Source organism: Ascidiella aspersa, chromosome 7 (assembly GCF_963924565.1).
Source record: "Ascidiella aspersa chromosome 7, kaAscAspe10.2, whole genome shotgun sequence".
NCBI lineage: Eukaryota > Metazoa > Chordata > Ascidiacea > Phlebobranchia > Ascidiidae > Ascidiella > Ascidiella aspersa.
In genome coordinates this window covers 30,291,940-30,309,072 of record NC_139453.1, presented here as the reverse complement: position 1 = coordinate 30,309,072, position 17,133 = coordinate 30,291,940, and the positions used below count along the sequence as shown (strand labels likewise).

At 32.4% G+C, this 17,133-nt stretch overlaps 2 protein-coding genes across 3 annotated transcripts; both read right to left on the bottom strand.

Annotated features, from left to right (window-relative positions):
- Positions 1 to 1,095: 1,095 nt before the first annotated feature.
- Positions 1,096 to 14,075, bottom strand: LOC146138909 (uncharacterized). Its single transcript, XM_083393902.1, has 14 exons — positions 13,975 to 14,075; positions 13,397 to 13,547; positions 12,835 to 12,956; positions 12,247 to 12,379; positions 10,240 to 10,306; positions 9,262 to 9,904; positions 8,388 to 8,518; positions 7,412 to 7,554; positions 6,653 to 6,860; positions 5,929 to 6,039; positions 5,065 to 5,215; positions 3,959 to 4,107; positions 2,922 to 3,017; positions 1,096 to 1,947 (listed from the first exon to the last, which is right to left on the bottom strand). Exons 1-14 carry the CDS (start codon positions 14,003 to 14,005, stop codon positions 1,777 to 1,779), a joined length of 2,307 nt encoding a protein of 768 aa, XP_083250028.1. The 5' UTR covers positions 14,006 to 14,075; the 3' UTR covers positions 1,096 to 1,776.
- A 1,259-nt stretch (positions 14,076 to 15,334) lies between these two features.
- On the bottom strand, positions 15,335 to 16,562 carry LOC146138908 (cilia- and flagella-associated protein HOATZ-like). Of its 2 annotated transcripts, none has more exons than XM_083394148.1 (2): positions 16,519 to 16,562; positions 15,335 to 15,870 (listed from the first exon to the last, which is right to left on the bottom strand). In XM_083394148.1, exon 2 carries the CDS (start codon positions 15,848 to 15,850, stop codon positions 15,443 to 15,445), a length of 408 nt encoding a protein of 135 aa, XP_083250274.1. In that variant the 5' UTR covers positions 15,851 to 15,870; positions 16,519 to 16,562; the 3' UTR covers positions 15,335 to 15,442. The 2 variants fall into 2 exon arrangements, with proteins under 2 accessions (XP_083250274.1, XP_083250275.1); XM_083394149.1 differs by having other exon boundaries at positions 16,472 to 16,524.
- Between the last annotated feature and the right edge of the window lie 571 nt (positions 16,563 to 17,133).

The following is a 17,133-nucleotide window of genomic DNA, read 5'->3' as shown; positions in this document are numbered from 1 at the left end:
TGTTTTGCGAACTTAGATCAGTGTTTATCACCTGGTTTTGTGGTTCCAAATCCTGAACATAAATTGAGCAGCGAAACTTTAGCTACAAGTTTCTTCAATAAACTTTTTGCAAGCTTAACATAAAAACAACAGCATGTCAAATTTAAATTTAATTTATATGAGCCATGTCTTTGCTTTTGCAAGTTTCTCAAATTTTGTATGCATCTTTTTCAGAACCAATCTCAATGAACCAATGTGAAGTAATGCAGATGGCAACAAATTAGAGTTGAGAAGCACTGTCCTACATGGTTCAGCTGTATATATTACAGAGACTGAAATCTTTGACCAGATTCAGTTTGGATTGAATTTCACAATTATACGCAAAGTGCAAAGTAATAAGGAAATACACCTTGTGTAAGGCAGCTGTTTCTCATTGTCAGCATGAACTTTACAAACCAACAAACAAAATAAGTAAAATGTAAAAAATAGAATATATTTATCACATAATGTTCCCATTACTTAAAAAAAAAACTACTTAAAAAATTACTTAAAAAAAAACAAAAAATTAAAAAAATATTGTAAACAGCCTACTACTGTACATCTGTGGAAATAGGTCTTAGTATTTTTGTAAGGTAAAACACTGATGTATTAGTACAATAGGAAGACATTGTAAATAAGGCCTTGAACTCGTAAAACAGATACACCTGTAAGGCTAATCATAGCATGAAAATAATTATTGGAAACAAAACTCGATAAAATGCTGAAATTAATCAGAAATGTGTAATTGTGTCAACAATATCACCATTATTTAGAACAGTTTTCGTTTAATGATAAGTCACAGTACGAAACTGGAGTGGAAGACGTTAGATTATTTTTTTGAAACAAACTGTCACAATTTTGTTTTAATAAAAAAACAAACAATTTTTTAAAATTGCCTGACGCATAAAAACTATAAACTAAGTATTCTACATTAAACTAATTTATCGCCAAATACTATTTAATATAAGAAAGGTGAGTTATATAAAAATGTAGTCTTTGTGTTACTTAAAAAACTGGGTTATTTAACAATTTAATAGTTATTTATTGATTTTTTGTTATAGAGTTATTCCTCATAGTCGGATGAAGAACGTGTTTAAAAATTTAATAGTTGAAAGCAGTGCTTTTCAACCCGTGGGATGGTACGCACTTGTGCGAATGAAACAAATTGTAATGCGAATGACAAACGTCGTGTGGATGAAAATGGTTGACATTTTTATTTTTTATTATGTGTAATACTAATAGGCTGGTGCGCCGCCCCCTTATTCGTTACAGGCAGGTTTTTTTTAAGGTTTGGTTTGGGTGACCGCTAAGTAGTTCTAATAGACCGCAAGTGTTTCATTTAAATACCAAAAAGTTGCCAAAAATGTCCAAAATTTGGTTAACCGCTGAAGAAATTTGAGTGACCGTTTCGGTCCCCCAAAACACCTTAAAAAAACACTGGTTACAAGTACAGTAATATAGTCTCTCAGTGGTTCGTTGTAGTTTAAGCTATTCAACTAAAGGTTGCAAACTTACTATTCTTGTTTCGTACAGATGAGAATTTTCCGAAATGAAAAAATGCGAACAGTTCGTTTAAAGGTTCAGAAGCACTGGTTTACCTTGTGTCAATGATTGGCCTTGAAGTTGACTTGCTCTCATAATGAATTGACTTACGCAACTAATGACTTTGACATAAGTCATTTTTCAAATGATCTGACAGGGATGATTTTAACTTGTTTACAACACTGAGATTTTCAATATCTTCTTTAAAAAAAATCTTTAAAACAACAGAGCAGCTCGGATCCTGGCGCGAACTGCATTCACAGATCTCCGCGTTTCCTTGATTTGTTCCAGAGTCCCGCGGAGCCGGGCTTTGTCCTGAGCGAGGCCGGAAAGGATCCGGCGCACAGTGGACTGAGAGTGGCCGGCAGCTACCGCCATGTCCCAAGCCTTGACAAAAAAAATTAATAATTAAATCCATTTATAAACATGTAGATATATGTGTTCTGACCAAACTCTTGGAGTTGACAACTGGTTAAAAATAATATGACCAAAAAAGCCAAAACAAAAACACTTATTTGTATAGTGTATCACAGTCCACAGCCATTTTCAAGGAATTTAACAAATAAAACATTTTATTTTGCTTCTATTTAGTGCTGAGATCAGGCTCATACAAAGTAGGCTACAGAATATATATTAAAACAAGAACCTATGTCTAAGGCCTTAAATTGGACAATATTTTTTATGTTTTTTATTCAAGCACTGTGTGTTCTAGATACACAATAAGTAGCACTTGTGAATATTATGGCCTGAAAAAAAAAAACTTAGTTTGCCTTTACTTTCTTAACGAGGGAGTTTACACCAATAAGCATGTAAGAAGCCTGCTTCAAACCTATTTTGCAATAAAGTGGCACAGGCTATAATAAAGTGCCAAAAACAGTTGATGAAGCCTTTAATCAATCTGGATTGATAAACAGCTGTCATATCAAAAGGCCAAGGATTAGTTCTGGCCCATTTACATTTAGAATTGTAATTTACTGCCATTGTTCAAAACAATATACTTCAAAGGACTTAGAAATTTAAAGTCACAACTTTTACTTCAGATACGCTGGTTAGCTTTATTTGTACTGGAAACAGGGCTGCAGCGTCAGAACCAGACTCTCAACAGAGTCGTTTTTTTGGAAGTGCAACTTGGAACTTAAGTAAGAATATTTGAGCCTGAATCAGACGTGTGCTTGCGAAATAGCAAATTCGAAACTGATAAGATTGTAAACTGATTGTAATGGTGAATGATAAATGTATGAAAGCTATCCTTAAGAACAGCCTCCATTAAGAGTGGGACAGAGTTTGTTTGCGGTCGCACAGGCTTTGGTGTACACCACTTTTTAACAAAATGTTAGAAATAATTTGTTTATAAGTATTACCTTTTCTTCTTGGGATGAAAGCTGGTCGCAATATTGAGACAAAACTTGCTCGAGCTCAAATCCACTTTCAACGACATGCGAGCAAGATTTGAAAACCTGCAAGCAACACATTATACATAACAACAATGTTGGAGAGATGTTACAAAACAGTAAACACTAAAGTGTTATACCAGTTGCAACCGATAAGTTTTACCTTTTTGAATATATGTAAGAATATGTATTGCTTTCTAGTTTGTAGTTGACCTTAAAACTACTAATATCCAAAAATTATTATTGGTACTATTTACCAACCACCAATAGTGGTACACGAAGGGCTTAAAGGCGGTTCAAGTTTTTCACCTACTTTTGAGAATGAACACAAGTTAGATTTTACTGTGACTTATGTAAGTTGTATTTTCTCTCCAAATCGACTTCTGGCTCTGGAAGCACGTTTTTTAATTTTTAAAGCTTTTTTTATTGTTTTTAGTAAACTTAAATATTGCAAAATTATTTCTTTTTAAACCAGGTGATATGCACCGACAGTGAAAGACAGTCAAAAAAGGTTGAGAATTGCTGATTTGGATGTGTCAGCAAATTGAAACAAGGGCTATGCTGTAAAACGAGCACATAAATTAACGTATGACCTTTGGTATCACATGTTTTAATGTTGACATTTAAACGCCCGGTTGTATGTTCAGGTAAGTGTTTGGCAGCAGACAGAATGTAAACCTTAAATCTATTTAATTGGAACATTGCACATAAATTGGCAAAATCAACAAACAGCTAGTTTACACAGATAAAGCAAACTACTTTCCTATTTGGATGGTTTTAGTATTTATGTGTTTTTTTAACTTTTTGAAAAGTGTCATAACTGTATAATCATACAGTTATATGTACATCTTCATTAAACTTTCAAATATTAATTTAAATAACCAAAATGAATTCAAAACTGGCATAAAAATGCAAAACTAATTTCAGTATCAGAATACTAGCATGTTGTAATAGAATATTTGAGATTGACAGACATAATCAAATACGAATATTGTGTACAATTTCACCTTGTCTTGGTAAATATCGAGTACAGCAAGTGCATCTTTTGTGATGAAAAGTTTCTCACGGTCCACATCAGTGTCGATGACATCACTGTTGCCGTCGACAACCTGGAGGTTAATGAAGTTGTCCTCGTCGATTGCAGAGAGGAAAAAACCTTTAAAAGTATAAATAAATGTTATCTGAGAACACTGTCGTCTGTAATAAAGTAATCAGGTGGCACAATATAAAGACAAATTGTATTGTATTATCGACAAACTTTTGCACAACCGTGCTTATCAGGTAAAAAAGTTTCTACTTTCAGCTGATGAAGCACGGTAGTGCGAAAGCTTGTCAAGAATCAATATAATTTGTCTTTATATAGTGCCACCTGATTATCCTATTTAGATTTAAACAAATACGGCCATTTACAAAGATTGTCTGTAATAGCGAAAATACTTTAAGAATGTACTATTAAAAAAATGTTGATTTGACAAACATTGTTTCTTATACATTAGTTTATAGATAGATGCTTCAGTTTTTAAAATAAATATTATTGTAATAAAAAACTTCTAAATTTGAACCAGTAACCCATGAAAATATCTTGCTTAAAGTTAAAGCTTAAAATGTTCTCATTTTCTTGATCTGCCCAGGTATGTAAAAATAATTATAAAATTACCTTGCTATTGTACATTCTGTAACGTGATATTGAAAGATGCTTGTATAATGCATCAAAAAAATATTATTATTATTGTAGCAAAGTGTTATGAAACCTAATATGCACAGTTGACAAAAAGTGTAAAACTTAACAAAAATAAACATTTTTATGAGCTTCATTCATTTCTGAATATATGGATGCCTCTTAGTTCTTGCAACTCACTGAAAAGGTGTACTTAGCTCACAGTTTAAAAAACACAGAATAACATGTTGCTGTTACATACTTGGTATTATAGCAAAGTGTTATGAAAACCCAATCTGTACAGTTGACTAAAAGCTTAAAACTGAATGAAAAATATCATTAAATTGGATAATATAAGGATGCCGTATTGTTCTTGTAGCCAAATGAAAAGGTCTATCTATCTAACAGTTTGAATAACACTGGACAACACAATGCTTAGCTCTCTCTGTTACTCACTTGGTCTGTATTCCTGCATTAGCAAAGTTGCTCTGATGTCACTTTTCTCGTTACTTGTATTTGGAGGGGCTTGTATGGCTTCCTTCATCGCGGAGATACACTCCTCGATGCTGATACGACTTCCTGCCACCAGGTGGCGTTTGTAACATGCCTAAAACAGATACAACAGTTTTATTGGTCCCTCCGCAACTCAAAATTTAATCACCTTTGATTAGGTTGAGTCTCCGACTACAGTAGGTTAGATTTATTAGGATTCGTTCTGGATTGCTCCACTATTTTGAAAAAATTGCCGAAGCAAAACAAAGTATTAATTCAATTCAAACTTGTTTTGTTTTGTTAATTTTAAGCTTAAAAAGCTCGGTGAAAGGAATTGTGACAAAGCTATGCTGTTATATGTAAGCTCAGTATTTTGGTCTCTGCAAATTAACCTAAGATTGGGTGGGCTTCCACAGACACTTTTTTACCATATTTTTTTTTTAAACTTTGGTATTAATGGTTATGGAGTCTGTGCCAAAAAGGTGAAGACAGACTTGATTTCAAAATAGTTAGGTTTGGAAACTTTTAGGGATTTAAACATATTTAGCCTATTGTGCTCCAAGCTCTAAATCAAATTTATGATTGTTATAATTTTTTTTATTTACAGATAATAATAACAAATACAAATGGCACAAATAATAAGTTAAACAGGCAACGCATAACAACTGATTTTAGAGCTTTACTTAGTAATTCTGATGTTGAAATACAATAATTGGCAATATTAACAACAACAATAAATGGAAATATCAACTGGATTTGTATCAAGACTAGTCTAGCTGCAATAAGCTTTGCAAACACAGTCGAATGTAAAAATATAATTTTCCTTACCCTTTTGAAGTCATGAAGTGACTCCCTATAACCTGATGTTAGTTCCTCGGCATGTTGTAAAGAAGGATTGCATTTACGTAACATCTCGTCAATCTCAACTATCCCGACTTCCTGTTGTATAGAATAATGATCAGTGGGTAAAAAATGCGATAAGGATTGAATGTAAAACTTTAGACAAAAAAACATTATTAGGGATGAAAATTAATTAATAAATGCTTAGAAATAGTCCCACAATCAGATTAAAAAATGTTGGGCAGAACAGTATGTTTTGAATAGGTAGGGCAGTATGGGTTGCCTAATTGTAATATACAAACAAGCTTTGTTTAGAAACTTTAAACCACCGTCAATTTAACAAGCTAGAAAAGACTCAAAACATTGGTATATATAAATTTACTACATTGTTTAGGTCAGAATGTTTGATTACTTAAAAAAAAAAATGTCATGTTTAATCTACTAACTTTACATTTTAAAAGAAACAAGAAAACATGTTTTAATTAGAATGTGTAACATGCAACAAGTAACTTTAAAGCACTCGTTTTGCAAAACATCCTAATTTTCCAATAGATTGAAAATTTAAAAGAATAAAAATAAAAATAGATAGCAATAATATAAAATTATACAGTATGACAATATATTTTCATACATTTCTTGTTTGTGATTTTAATATAATCAAATTTTCTACAAAAATAAATTAAAAAAACAAGTCATTTTAGGTTTGTTTTACCTGCAAAGGTTCAAAGTCCATAGAAGACATATTTCTTGGTTGTCTTCGGTGACGTCTCGTTGCACTTAGTTGCGACCTCATAGATATTTCATCAATCCTCCGGTGTTGGTTCGGACTGTTCTGCTTCATTTTGGTCACCAGGTGGCGTACCAGAGACTGCAAGGCCTCGTGAACTCCACCTTTCGCATCTTTGGCAGAAACTGGGATGCTGTATACAAAAGAAAATTTTAGGTTTATGTATATAAAAAAGTATAAATCTGGGTCAGTGGATTATTGATCTTTAAAATTATTGTATGATAGAGTTTAAAGTTTGTGGAAATAAAATTAGAAAATAAAAAAATTACCAACAAATATATAAGTATGTGATTTGGGGGGGCGGGGGTCACTTTTAGAACCTGTAACTTTTATTTTGATGGTCTAAAACTACGACCCGATACCCAACTATAAAAACAACTGATTTATCCAAATATGTTAAATATATAATATGCGTTCTGTGATTTACCATGCCACATAACAAAGAGAATACTTGACCAAACAGTGCAAGGGTTATTAGGCAATTTAATATTTATATAAACATAAAAACAACAGGTTTAGAATAAAATCTAATATACTAATAAACAATTATGTTAAAGAGTGCAATGTTTTCAAATGTGACCCAGATTTATAGTTTGTCTAAACAAGACAAGAAGTCCAAAAAAATCTTACTATTAAGAAGTCAAAAATACTTTTAACTATATGAACTTGACAAATAATATTTACCCTGCAATGAATCCATGTTCATCGGCAAAAGTTTCCAACACATCTACACAAGGTGGCAGTGTTGACAATGTGGTCATTGTTATTATTGAACCCTCGTTAGCTTGTGGATGGGTAGAGTCAATTTCAGTGCCGGAATTTGTAGCCTAAAGAGAAAACAACTATTGAAAAATCCCTTTAATAGGGCAATAACCAGAACTTACTTCTAAAGAAGTTTAAGAGTTGTAGGATGGTTTGAATTAGAATAAAATTCAAACCTCATAAAGAAGTAAGTGACAGTTAATATTAATATTTAATTGAATTTATTTATTCATTTGTTAAAAATCAGAGTTTTATTTCAGTAACCAAAACATTTTAGTTGAGAAAACAAATTTGGTTATTTATCACATATTCTTTGTAATAAATTGTTTTTGCTCTTCCAATTCGATCCAATCAATAAAATAAGTTTATAGTTCTACTATCACAGCTGTGACTCGGCGGTAATAATGGTAAAATAATGAGTGATTTTTTTTATTTAGATGCAAGTAGTTAAGAGCATTGTACTTAACCTCAGAAATAACTTTGAGCCAATAATATTAACTACCTTATCAATCTTGATGAGATCTAATGTTGGTTAGACCAGACATTATGGTCTTTCTATCATGTTAAATCTAATAAATATGGTAGACTTATGTGTTATAACAAACAATCCTTAAATTATCCATGCAATTTGAGAAAAGGGAAATTGGGAACAGTCAACATTTGACGTATTTTATCACAAAGGTTTAAGGTTTGTCATCTATCAAAATAGGTCTCTGGGTGCCATTGTCCAGTGGTGGTATCTCGGCGCAGGTCTGTCTGGCCAGACAACACTTTCTTTGGGTTTGTTTGCTTTGCACAAACAACATCTTAACTTTGCTCCACCCTTGCTGAATCTTAATACTCGGAATAAATTTTATTGATTGCACAGGTCAAAATCCGCAATGGTTTTAAAACTCACCATATTTTCTTGTTGCATTTCGGTGGAAGGATCAATTTGTTTTTCTGTTGATTCCTTGACGTTGTTTTGTTCGATTAAATCTTTCGGGAATATTTTCTTTAACTTCTTAGGCTTGTGTTCCTGTTCCAAATCTGGCAACAAAAAATTACAATTTAATGACTTTGAATTCATAAAAATCATACGTCAAAAAGCCGTAGAAACTATAGAATTCCACAATTGATTTATATTGGGTTAAACAGTGGTATTTTATTCCTTATAATATATACATAGGTTGATAAAGAACTTTAGGAAAAAAACATCTTTCGCTTTAGCACAAGCGATTCATTTAACAATCAAGTTTTACAATTTAAATCTCTGACTCAGCTATATTACCGGGTCGTAAAACATGTTTGTGTATGACCACAAATGGTAACAAATTTTGAACAGTTTTAAAACCAAATATAAAACATAAATATGAATAGATATGTCAAGTTAATTTTCTATTTGAAAGGGTCACAAAACTTGTTTGATGTTTGACAATTATAAATAAAATTGAAAAGGTTGTCATAGAATTTTTTTCCATTTGTGTGCCAATTTTTTAGTGACAAAACTGTAAATCCTAAGCATCCTCTTATAATATTGGTAAAGCTTTATAATATTGGTAAAGTCTTAGATTATCTTACATTTATGTGCTTTGTAAGACCAATCCTTATATCAGGTGTTTTGAATCTAATCTACTTGTTAAAAAATTATTAATATCATTTAAAATTAGTTTGACTTCTTATTAGTCGGCAGTTTTACAGCTGTGTCATTTGTTATATATTTATAACCCTATTAAAACTATGTTTTTTTCTGATTTATTTCTTTTTATAATACTACTTTTGAAATTTTGTACCTTGTGATTGAGAAGATTCATTTGAACTCTGAGATGGCGAGCTGTTTTCAACTCCGCTGTCCACCGACTTTTTTTCCGCCTGGTTTTCAGATGAAGAAGAATTTTCACTCTCTTTAGTTTTATCGCTCGACGTTGACTCTTCATTGTTTATCACTTCATCTGACAGCAAAGCATTATTGTCTTTAGTTCCATTGTCAATTGGATGTGAAGTGTCAATGTTGTTTTCATTTGACGCAGATTGGGATTTTTCGGGCTCGTTGCCAGCTTTACTAGATGTTGGTTGTTCTTCTTTATGTTTAGAAGACTTTTCTTTCTCTTGAGAAGAGTTACGCTGATTTTCCACGATCGGATCATTCGTAACGTCATCTTTATCAGCAACGATTCCCTGATCTTCCTCCACACTTTTCTTCCTCACTTCCTCCGGATGTTGAGGAACTTCATCCGACTCGTTGTTATCGGCAACGATCCCTTGGTCAACTTCTGCATCCGGACTCACTTTGGTCGCAAGATTTTCTTCGACTCGTGGAGAATCAATGTTGTCGTACTCGACAAACGAGTTTCTTTTTACATTGGGGTCGAAGGTCACTTTTGAGGAAAGGACGTCGTAGGATGAATATTGTTCACGGAGATAATTCTCTTTCGCCTGTTTAAATAAGGTTGTTTTAAGCAAATAAATACAGGTAACCATCTTGCAAGCGGCCCATCTTGTATAAAAACTTTTCCATCTTTTTAATAAAAAAAAACATGTAATAATATCCATAAGCAAGATTTGTTTAAATATGGGGATAGGTATTTAAACTATTAAACATTTTATTCTATATATTATTAGCTACTAATAAGTATTAAAAACCATTGATTATTGCATGTCAATTAAAAATACAAAGGTAAAATATTTTTTGGGGCTTTTTTTTTTCGCTTGCCTAAACCGTTAAAATGCAATTTTTTTGGTAGTGAATTTAATGTTTATTTAAAACTTACAAGATCGAACTTGTTTCCAAGCAACAGGACTGGGACCGCTCCAGCTTTTGGCTTGAAATGTTCCACCCTAGAATTTTACCAAAAAAGCGGATAAAATAAAAATTAAAAAAATTGGAACTTTATGGTAGAATATATGTTTCCACCTTATGATTCTATTTGAATAAGAAACTAATGATTCTATTTCATAAGGCAAAATATATATTTCTGTAAACTTTTAGGCAATGGTTTTATGTTTTATTCTTTTTTTTATATCTAACACGAAATCCTTATTTTCCAATTGACTGTCAGCCGGAGATTCCTTACGTGTTTTAGCTTATGAAATGGTCACATATACTGAATTTATATAAATCAAAAACAGCTTCCTGGTAATCGTAATTGTTAACCAACGTTTCGGCAACCTATACAAGCCGCCTGTTGGTAGCAACAGTTTATATATACTGAACTTATTGTTATTATACTGACAGCAAGTATATATGTTTTGAAAATACGTACACTTTAAAATGTCACAGTATCAATTGGCATGGTATAAAAACACAATAAATGATGGCAGCATTGGCAAGTAGTGTTTTAATCAAACAAAAATACATCACTACTTTAATTTAAAGGTAATACTGATAACCTTTAAGAAACTGGGTGTTCAAATAGATTTACGTTTAATGCACAAATATACATAGTTAAACACTCTAAGAGAGACAAGAAATTCATTGTGCTTAAAAATTGCTGTTGCGCAGAATTTTCGATCTGCCTTTTAAATTAAGTTTAAAAGTAAAAGGATGTAAATAAACACACAATAACAGTCCTTGGCTTTCAACGCTCGTAATTCAGAACAAAGCGTGATATTGCATTGAACTTCTTCTATTTGCCAAGTGTTCAATGGCATCTTTATCACACACCATTGAAGTGCAAATTTCATATCCAATTCCGGCAGGTCGGAAAAGCCAAGGGACAATAAGGAAAGCCGACAAGTGGGTTTAACCGTTTGTTTGACTCCGTCGAGTGTCTGTGTGTTTTGGGAATCAAGCAAACACAAGTGTACGTCATTTTAAAGTTTGATGATTTCCTTACGCAACTGTGGCTGGTAAATTGGTAGGTTTATGGCATTGTGGTGGCGTGACGCACAACTTGGTGTAATTTATGCAACACCCTGTAATACTGTCATGTCGTAATCTATGTTATTTGCTATACAACAGGTGAACCGTGATGTAAAATTTGTACAGCATAATTAATAAAATATTTTCTTTATTCTGAAGCCAATCACGTTTTGTATCATCCACACAAGCTTGCAACAATCCAAAATAAATGGGTTTTAATAATAATTAGTCAGTGATAATAATATTCTCACAATAAAAAAGTATTTTTTTATTTATTATGGTGTTTGAAATTATTAATACCAAATTATTTATATAGTGCAACACAACAAAATTTGCACTCGTATGGAGCAAAATGTAAATAAGTTAAGTTCTATTTAAGAATTTGCCATATTGCCTTCACTATTTAATTTGTGGGGATGAATTGCCATTAATTTTCTGTCCAAGGTAATAACCAATTCAACAGACATTTTGGCTTTACGATTAGATTCCCTGTTGAGACATATATTTTTTCTCGCATTGTGTTAATTTGACTATTTATCTGTGTCTTTAAGCAGTTTCTATTTATCAAATGAAAAAAAAGTTTTATTAATGGCCAAAAACCAGTGGTTCTCAACCGATGTGCCATTTCTAATGCTCAAGGGTGCCGATGTGGATTGGAGAATTGTTAAGAATCTGATTATTGCTTAATTGGTGAGCTTCTTGAAACAACCATTTGTGTACAATTAGAGACCATTATATCAAATGACATTTTTCCAACATGTTTCAAGTTGATTGTGTTGTTCCAGTTATTTATAGTGACATTTCAGTAAAATACTAAAAAAATCCATTTTGGGTTATTTTTGAGGGCTGCCATAAGCCATAAAAGATTGAGAATCACTGCCTTAAACTCACTACGAACAACAATTAAATCAGTTACCTCTGAGCAGGATTACTTTCTGTTGGGTCAGGCTTGATGTCTTTCGTCACTGTATGCTTCACGTTGTCAGAAATATCTTTCTTCCAAGTTAAAGCGGTGTCAAACGAATCAGGATCAGATATATCAACAACAACTGAAATAATTTAACAATCTTGATTCTCCTTTGCATAACACGCACATAACACGCATTTATTTATTAGACAAATTACAATGCGGGTACGGCAACAGTTCTAAGTAGGAGGGTTTCTTGATAGCATATGCACTGTTTATTAAATGAGTTGCAGCTTATATCACACAGTACAAAAAAATGGAAAATTGATCTGCTTTTTGTGTTTCTTCACCTAGGAAACTTTTTGTTTTTTTGCATTTTTTTAATAAAAAATTATAAATCCAACTTCCCTACTTTTTAAAATTTACAATTTGAAGGTAAACATACACATAAGTCAAACAAGGTAATAAAAAAAAAAAAATATTACATAACAATAACCAGAAAAACCTATTAAATACGGCCACAGTTTTTTTCGGGAGTTGATATTCTAAAGGAAATCTTTACTATGCAAATTAAGTATATATAGCAATCAGGCTCACCAACGATGGCGTCGGCATTAAGGTAATAAGTTTTTCGCATGTCAACATCTTCGTGTCCGGGAGTGTCCCATAATGCTAACGTCGCTATTCCTTGATCTGGGACATTCACCTTTCGGACAACACTAAACATGGAAATAAGTATTTATCAATGAGAAACATTGAGGGTAAAATAAGTTGCGTAGATATTAAACATCATTATGTTAATTAGAATGAAATTATATTGTGCTTTCGTATTAAGTCTTCAGAAATTGGTCGCAAGGTCATTTAAACTTTGACATTTACAGAACAAAAGGTTTCTATTGGGCATTTGTTCACATTCAAACAATGGTTGGACAATGATGTTGGACAATAAACACAACAAAGGAAATGTTAGGATTGTGTTACACGCAAAATGTTAACCAACATAAGCTCCTCTTATGTTTTTTAGAACAGCAATCATAGAATTGCACTAAACTGATTAAAACTAAGCCAAAAATAATCCTGTTGGTATTTCTTTGATATCCAAAAAATATTTCAATTGATCCTTTTTTCACTGAGTGACCAATTATATTTTATTTTTTACCTGACAATGTTAACAATGCTTGTAGGTGTATAATCATCGTTTTTAAAGCGACTTGCATTGTATCGCTCAATGATACTTGTTTTACCAGTGGCAATGTCACCAACAAACACAATCTTTAATGGGGGAAGTGATCGTGCCTCTGTAATTTGAACTGGAAAACAAGTTAAAATTATTTTTTAAATAGTTTTATATATTTACCTTTAATTAAACAAGTAAAACTAAAAGTCTTTTTTTTTACCTTAAGTGGCACTATTAGTCCTGTAACAGTGAAATCGTTATTAAAACTAATTATGCTTCTTAGATAAAAGATATACTTTTTAATAAACACTGATGTTGTATTTTATTAGTTTTTTCTAACTTTTATTTTTGCTTATTTTGTTAGTTTGCTCATTATAATTTTTACAACAAGAACATCTGTAGTTTAAAAATTTATATGCCCCTCAACATAGAAAACAATTCGCCTTTTAAATAAAATTAAAATATACACAGAATGCAGATCTTTCTGTTTTCATTGAGTTTTTCAGTCAAACAATTCTAGGTAGGAACAAATATCAATAATTTTTAAATAAATAATGTACCAGCTTTATGAGATGTGCATCCATTTCCCATATTGCTGGTGGAAAAAAATAAACTGCACAAATTATTAAACCATGTCTTGACAACACTTTTAGTTATTATATTTCACTGCATAAACAGAACAAAAATGCTTTATTAGTGTAGTATGTATAACCTTTTCTCTATATTAATTACAAATACATAACTTTAGGTTGTGTGACATGCAAAAACTAACACACTACTTTGCTTTAAGTAATTTATTAAACATTATAAAAAAGAAACTAATAAAACAATTTATTATTTACTTTTTAATGAGCCTTAACAACAAATACAATCGAACCAAACCCCTAACAGTTTAAGAGAATCTCGATTTAACTTTTACACTTTTCAACTTCAGAGCGCCATTATAGTTAATAAAGTAAACTAAACACCATTAAATGTACTTGACAAACAATTAAATAATGGTAATGGGGCATATAAAATTACAAATAGCAATAAGCAAAACATTTGTTACGAATATTATATTTAATCAACCGTAAACATCTTAATTAAAGTTAATCAACCTAAAAATGCTGTGATTAAGATTTCGGCGCTGATCTAGAATCCATTAGCATTTTAAAAATCCTTTACAACTATCTACTGTAGTTTCTAAAACTATTTTTTTTTCGTAACAACGCTTAAACAAGCCAAGTTTATTCAGTTGAACCGTTTCAAAAAACATTACAGACAGCAATGACAATAACAACTTCTCACGTATTATTCGACAATTGCACTTCAGCTTCATTTACAGCCATGGTAATGAGTGGGTTTAAAGTTTGATTCTTTAGCTCCCACTGACGGATAAAATACGTATTAGAAACAGCCGCTTGGTGCGCTCGTTTCAGTTGGTAAAGATCATATTTTTGTTGAAAACTCGGGACGTTGCGGATGATAAATGTAACGCCATGTATCCAACTTATCTTAAAACACATATTTCAGTTTATAACAGGTTTCTATTAGATTTGGTCAAGAATGTCCTAAATAAACCTATTTTAATTTGTTTGGTTTAGTTATGTATGTCTTATGACTTAGCGAACAAAATAGGAAGGCGTAACTACGTTAAATGTTTTGATAAACAGGGCAACCAAAGTTTCGAGTGGCTTCGTAAGGGGTCATGAACCATGAAATCACTGGGAGCCTATGTTATTTTAATGATTCGTTTTTTTTAGGTGCATAAAATTAGCAGATTTGCCTGAATTGTTGCAAAGCTAAATATATCTCTTCAAAATACTTTCATGAGTAGTCCGGTATTTCACACCTGCCGATAAATGTCTTATTTGTGTCTTAAAATGTTTTCTCAGATAAAATTCACTACCCTCATGATCCTATCTTTCCACATAGAAACGTGATAATTTCATTTTATTAATTCAACACAGAAGTAGCTTATAACAGTATTGCAAAATAAAACAAGAAACTTAAATACACAAAAGATAAAAAATAAACAGCGCCAAATTAACGGCAGCTTCGTGATATTTGTTCTTTCTGTATTCGCTGGCACCTTTGTTTATGCAACAAGTCAAGCACAGCTTCCCTTTGTTGCGCTAACAATCGGTATCGCGCGCGTTCATCCATCTTTTCTTTTTCGTTGGCTCGACGCAGAAAGAGCTCGTTTTCGGCGATTGCTAGTTCCTTGCCCTCCAACTTTTTCGCTTGCTTTTTTGCCCGAGGTTTAGCAACCCGCAGCCTCTGTCTAATATCAGCCGAAACCAGCCGTGATTCAAGTGGAGGTTGAAGCGTTAGTGATTTCCAGAAACTTTTGGCGTGCTCGATGTCTTCGGAACTTGAACCGTAGAATACAGTCACTTCGGTCAGTTGACTGTCAGGTTCATCTTTGCTAGGATTTTCGTTTTTCACTTTCATTTTGTGGCTTTATCTTGTAACTAAAGACAAAAAGTTTTATTCAGCGGCACCATTGTTAAGAAAATCAGCTTTTTAGCTGGGATATTTCACTAGCGCAAAGTTGTTAATCCAACATTCATGGTAATTTATTCACCTTAACCTTACACTAATGCATTGTAGGCTACTCTTTTTAATAAAATTAGTGAATGTGAAGTAAGACTCGAAATGGCGAAGCTAGAAAAAATGTTCAGCGACAAAAAGGAACGTATTAAGTCACAAAAATGAAACGCATAGACGCATTCTGCAAAAATCTGGGTTCGTTCAGTAGGAAAAGCTCTATTTCACGATTTTCTTACGGGTTTTGCTGGCTACTGTAGCCTATTTGTGCATTGATATAGGCCTACACTACACCGGGCGTGTTGTACAAAACATCTTGCCATATTAATTGTTTTTGATACAGAAAACCCAAAGAATGTAGGTTGCACTACGTTATTTTAGTCAAAAAAATTGAAAACTCAATATTTACACATTACAGCAACAGCAAGCACTATAATTACGAGTCCGCATCAGTTATAAGTTTTATCACTGAGTCAACAACGTAGTATGTAACGCGTTGAACTTTTGTTTGCAAACATACTTTACCTCAAAATTCAAAAGATTACAACGCGGAAACGGCGCTATTAACCTACTTTAAGCTTGTAAATGACTTTAACCAGCAAATCCTTTCTTTTCAGACTCTTGTGATTGTCAGAGCGTGGAAGTTGTCATGACATTATCACGCCCCAACGAACTTGTTGTTAAAACGATGACAAATAAATGTATTTACCAAGATTAGCTTGTTTGATTATAGATTGTATCTTGCGTAGTCGTGAATAATTACATAGTTATACTTGTGCAAGTCCAGGTAAGACGATATGGGCGTTTTAACTTGGAGGCAAATTGTGATTTTTTATTTGCATTTTATAATACAGCGCGAATATCCAAAGAGAGCACTGAGAGATAATAATATTGTGTTTATTTCCCTTTTAAACGGTACACTTAAAAATTGTATCCATATAAGAGCAAAGAGAGCATAAATGCGTTGTAAGTTAATACCCAGACACAGATGATTCTTCTTGAACATATTTCATAAATTTGTTTACTGAATTGCTGCATACCTTGAAGGTCCGGATTAACTAACGAAGAGTTTCTTTTTTCTTTTAATGATTAGACAGCAGAAAATAAATTAATGCAAAAAAAAAAAACAGGAAAGTTATGTGAATTTGCTAATTAACATCTTAGAATTCCCTTTTGCACATTTAGTC

Excerpts from the sequence above, each read along its gene's own strand:
- LOC146138909 (XM_083393902.1), bottom strand. The coding sequence starts at position 14,005 with ATGGGAAATGGATGCACATCTCATAAAGCTG. Across the intron at positions 12,957-13,396 it reads AGCATTGTTAACATTGTCAG|TGTTGTCCGAAAGGTGAATG; the intron begins GTAAAAAATAAA and ends TTCCATGTTTAG. Across the intron at positions 1,948-2,921 it reads TTTCATCCCAAGAAGAAAAG|GCTTGGGACATGGCGGTAGC; the intron begins GTAATACTTATA and ends TTTTTTGTCAAG.
- LOC146138908 (XM_083394148.1), bottom strand. The coding sequence starts at position 15,850 with ATGAAAGTGAAAAACGAAAATCCTAGCAAAGATGAACCTGACAGTCAA.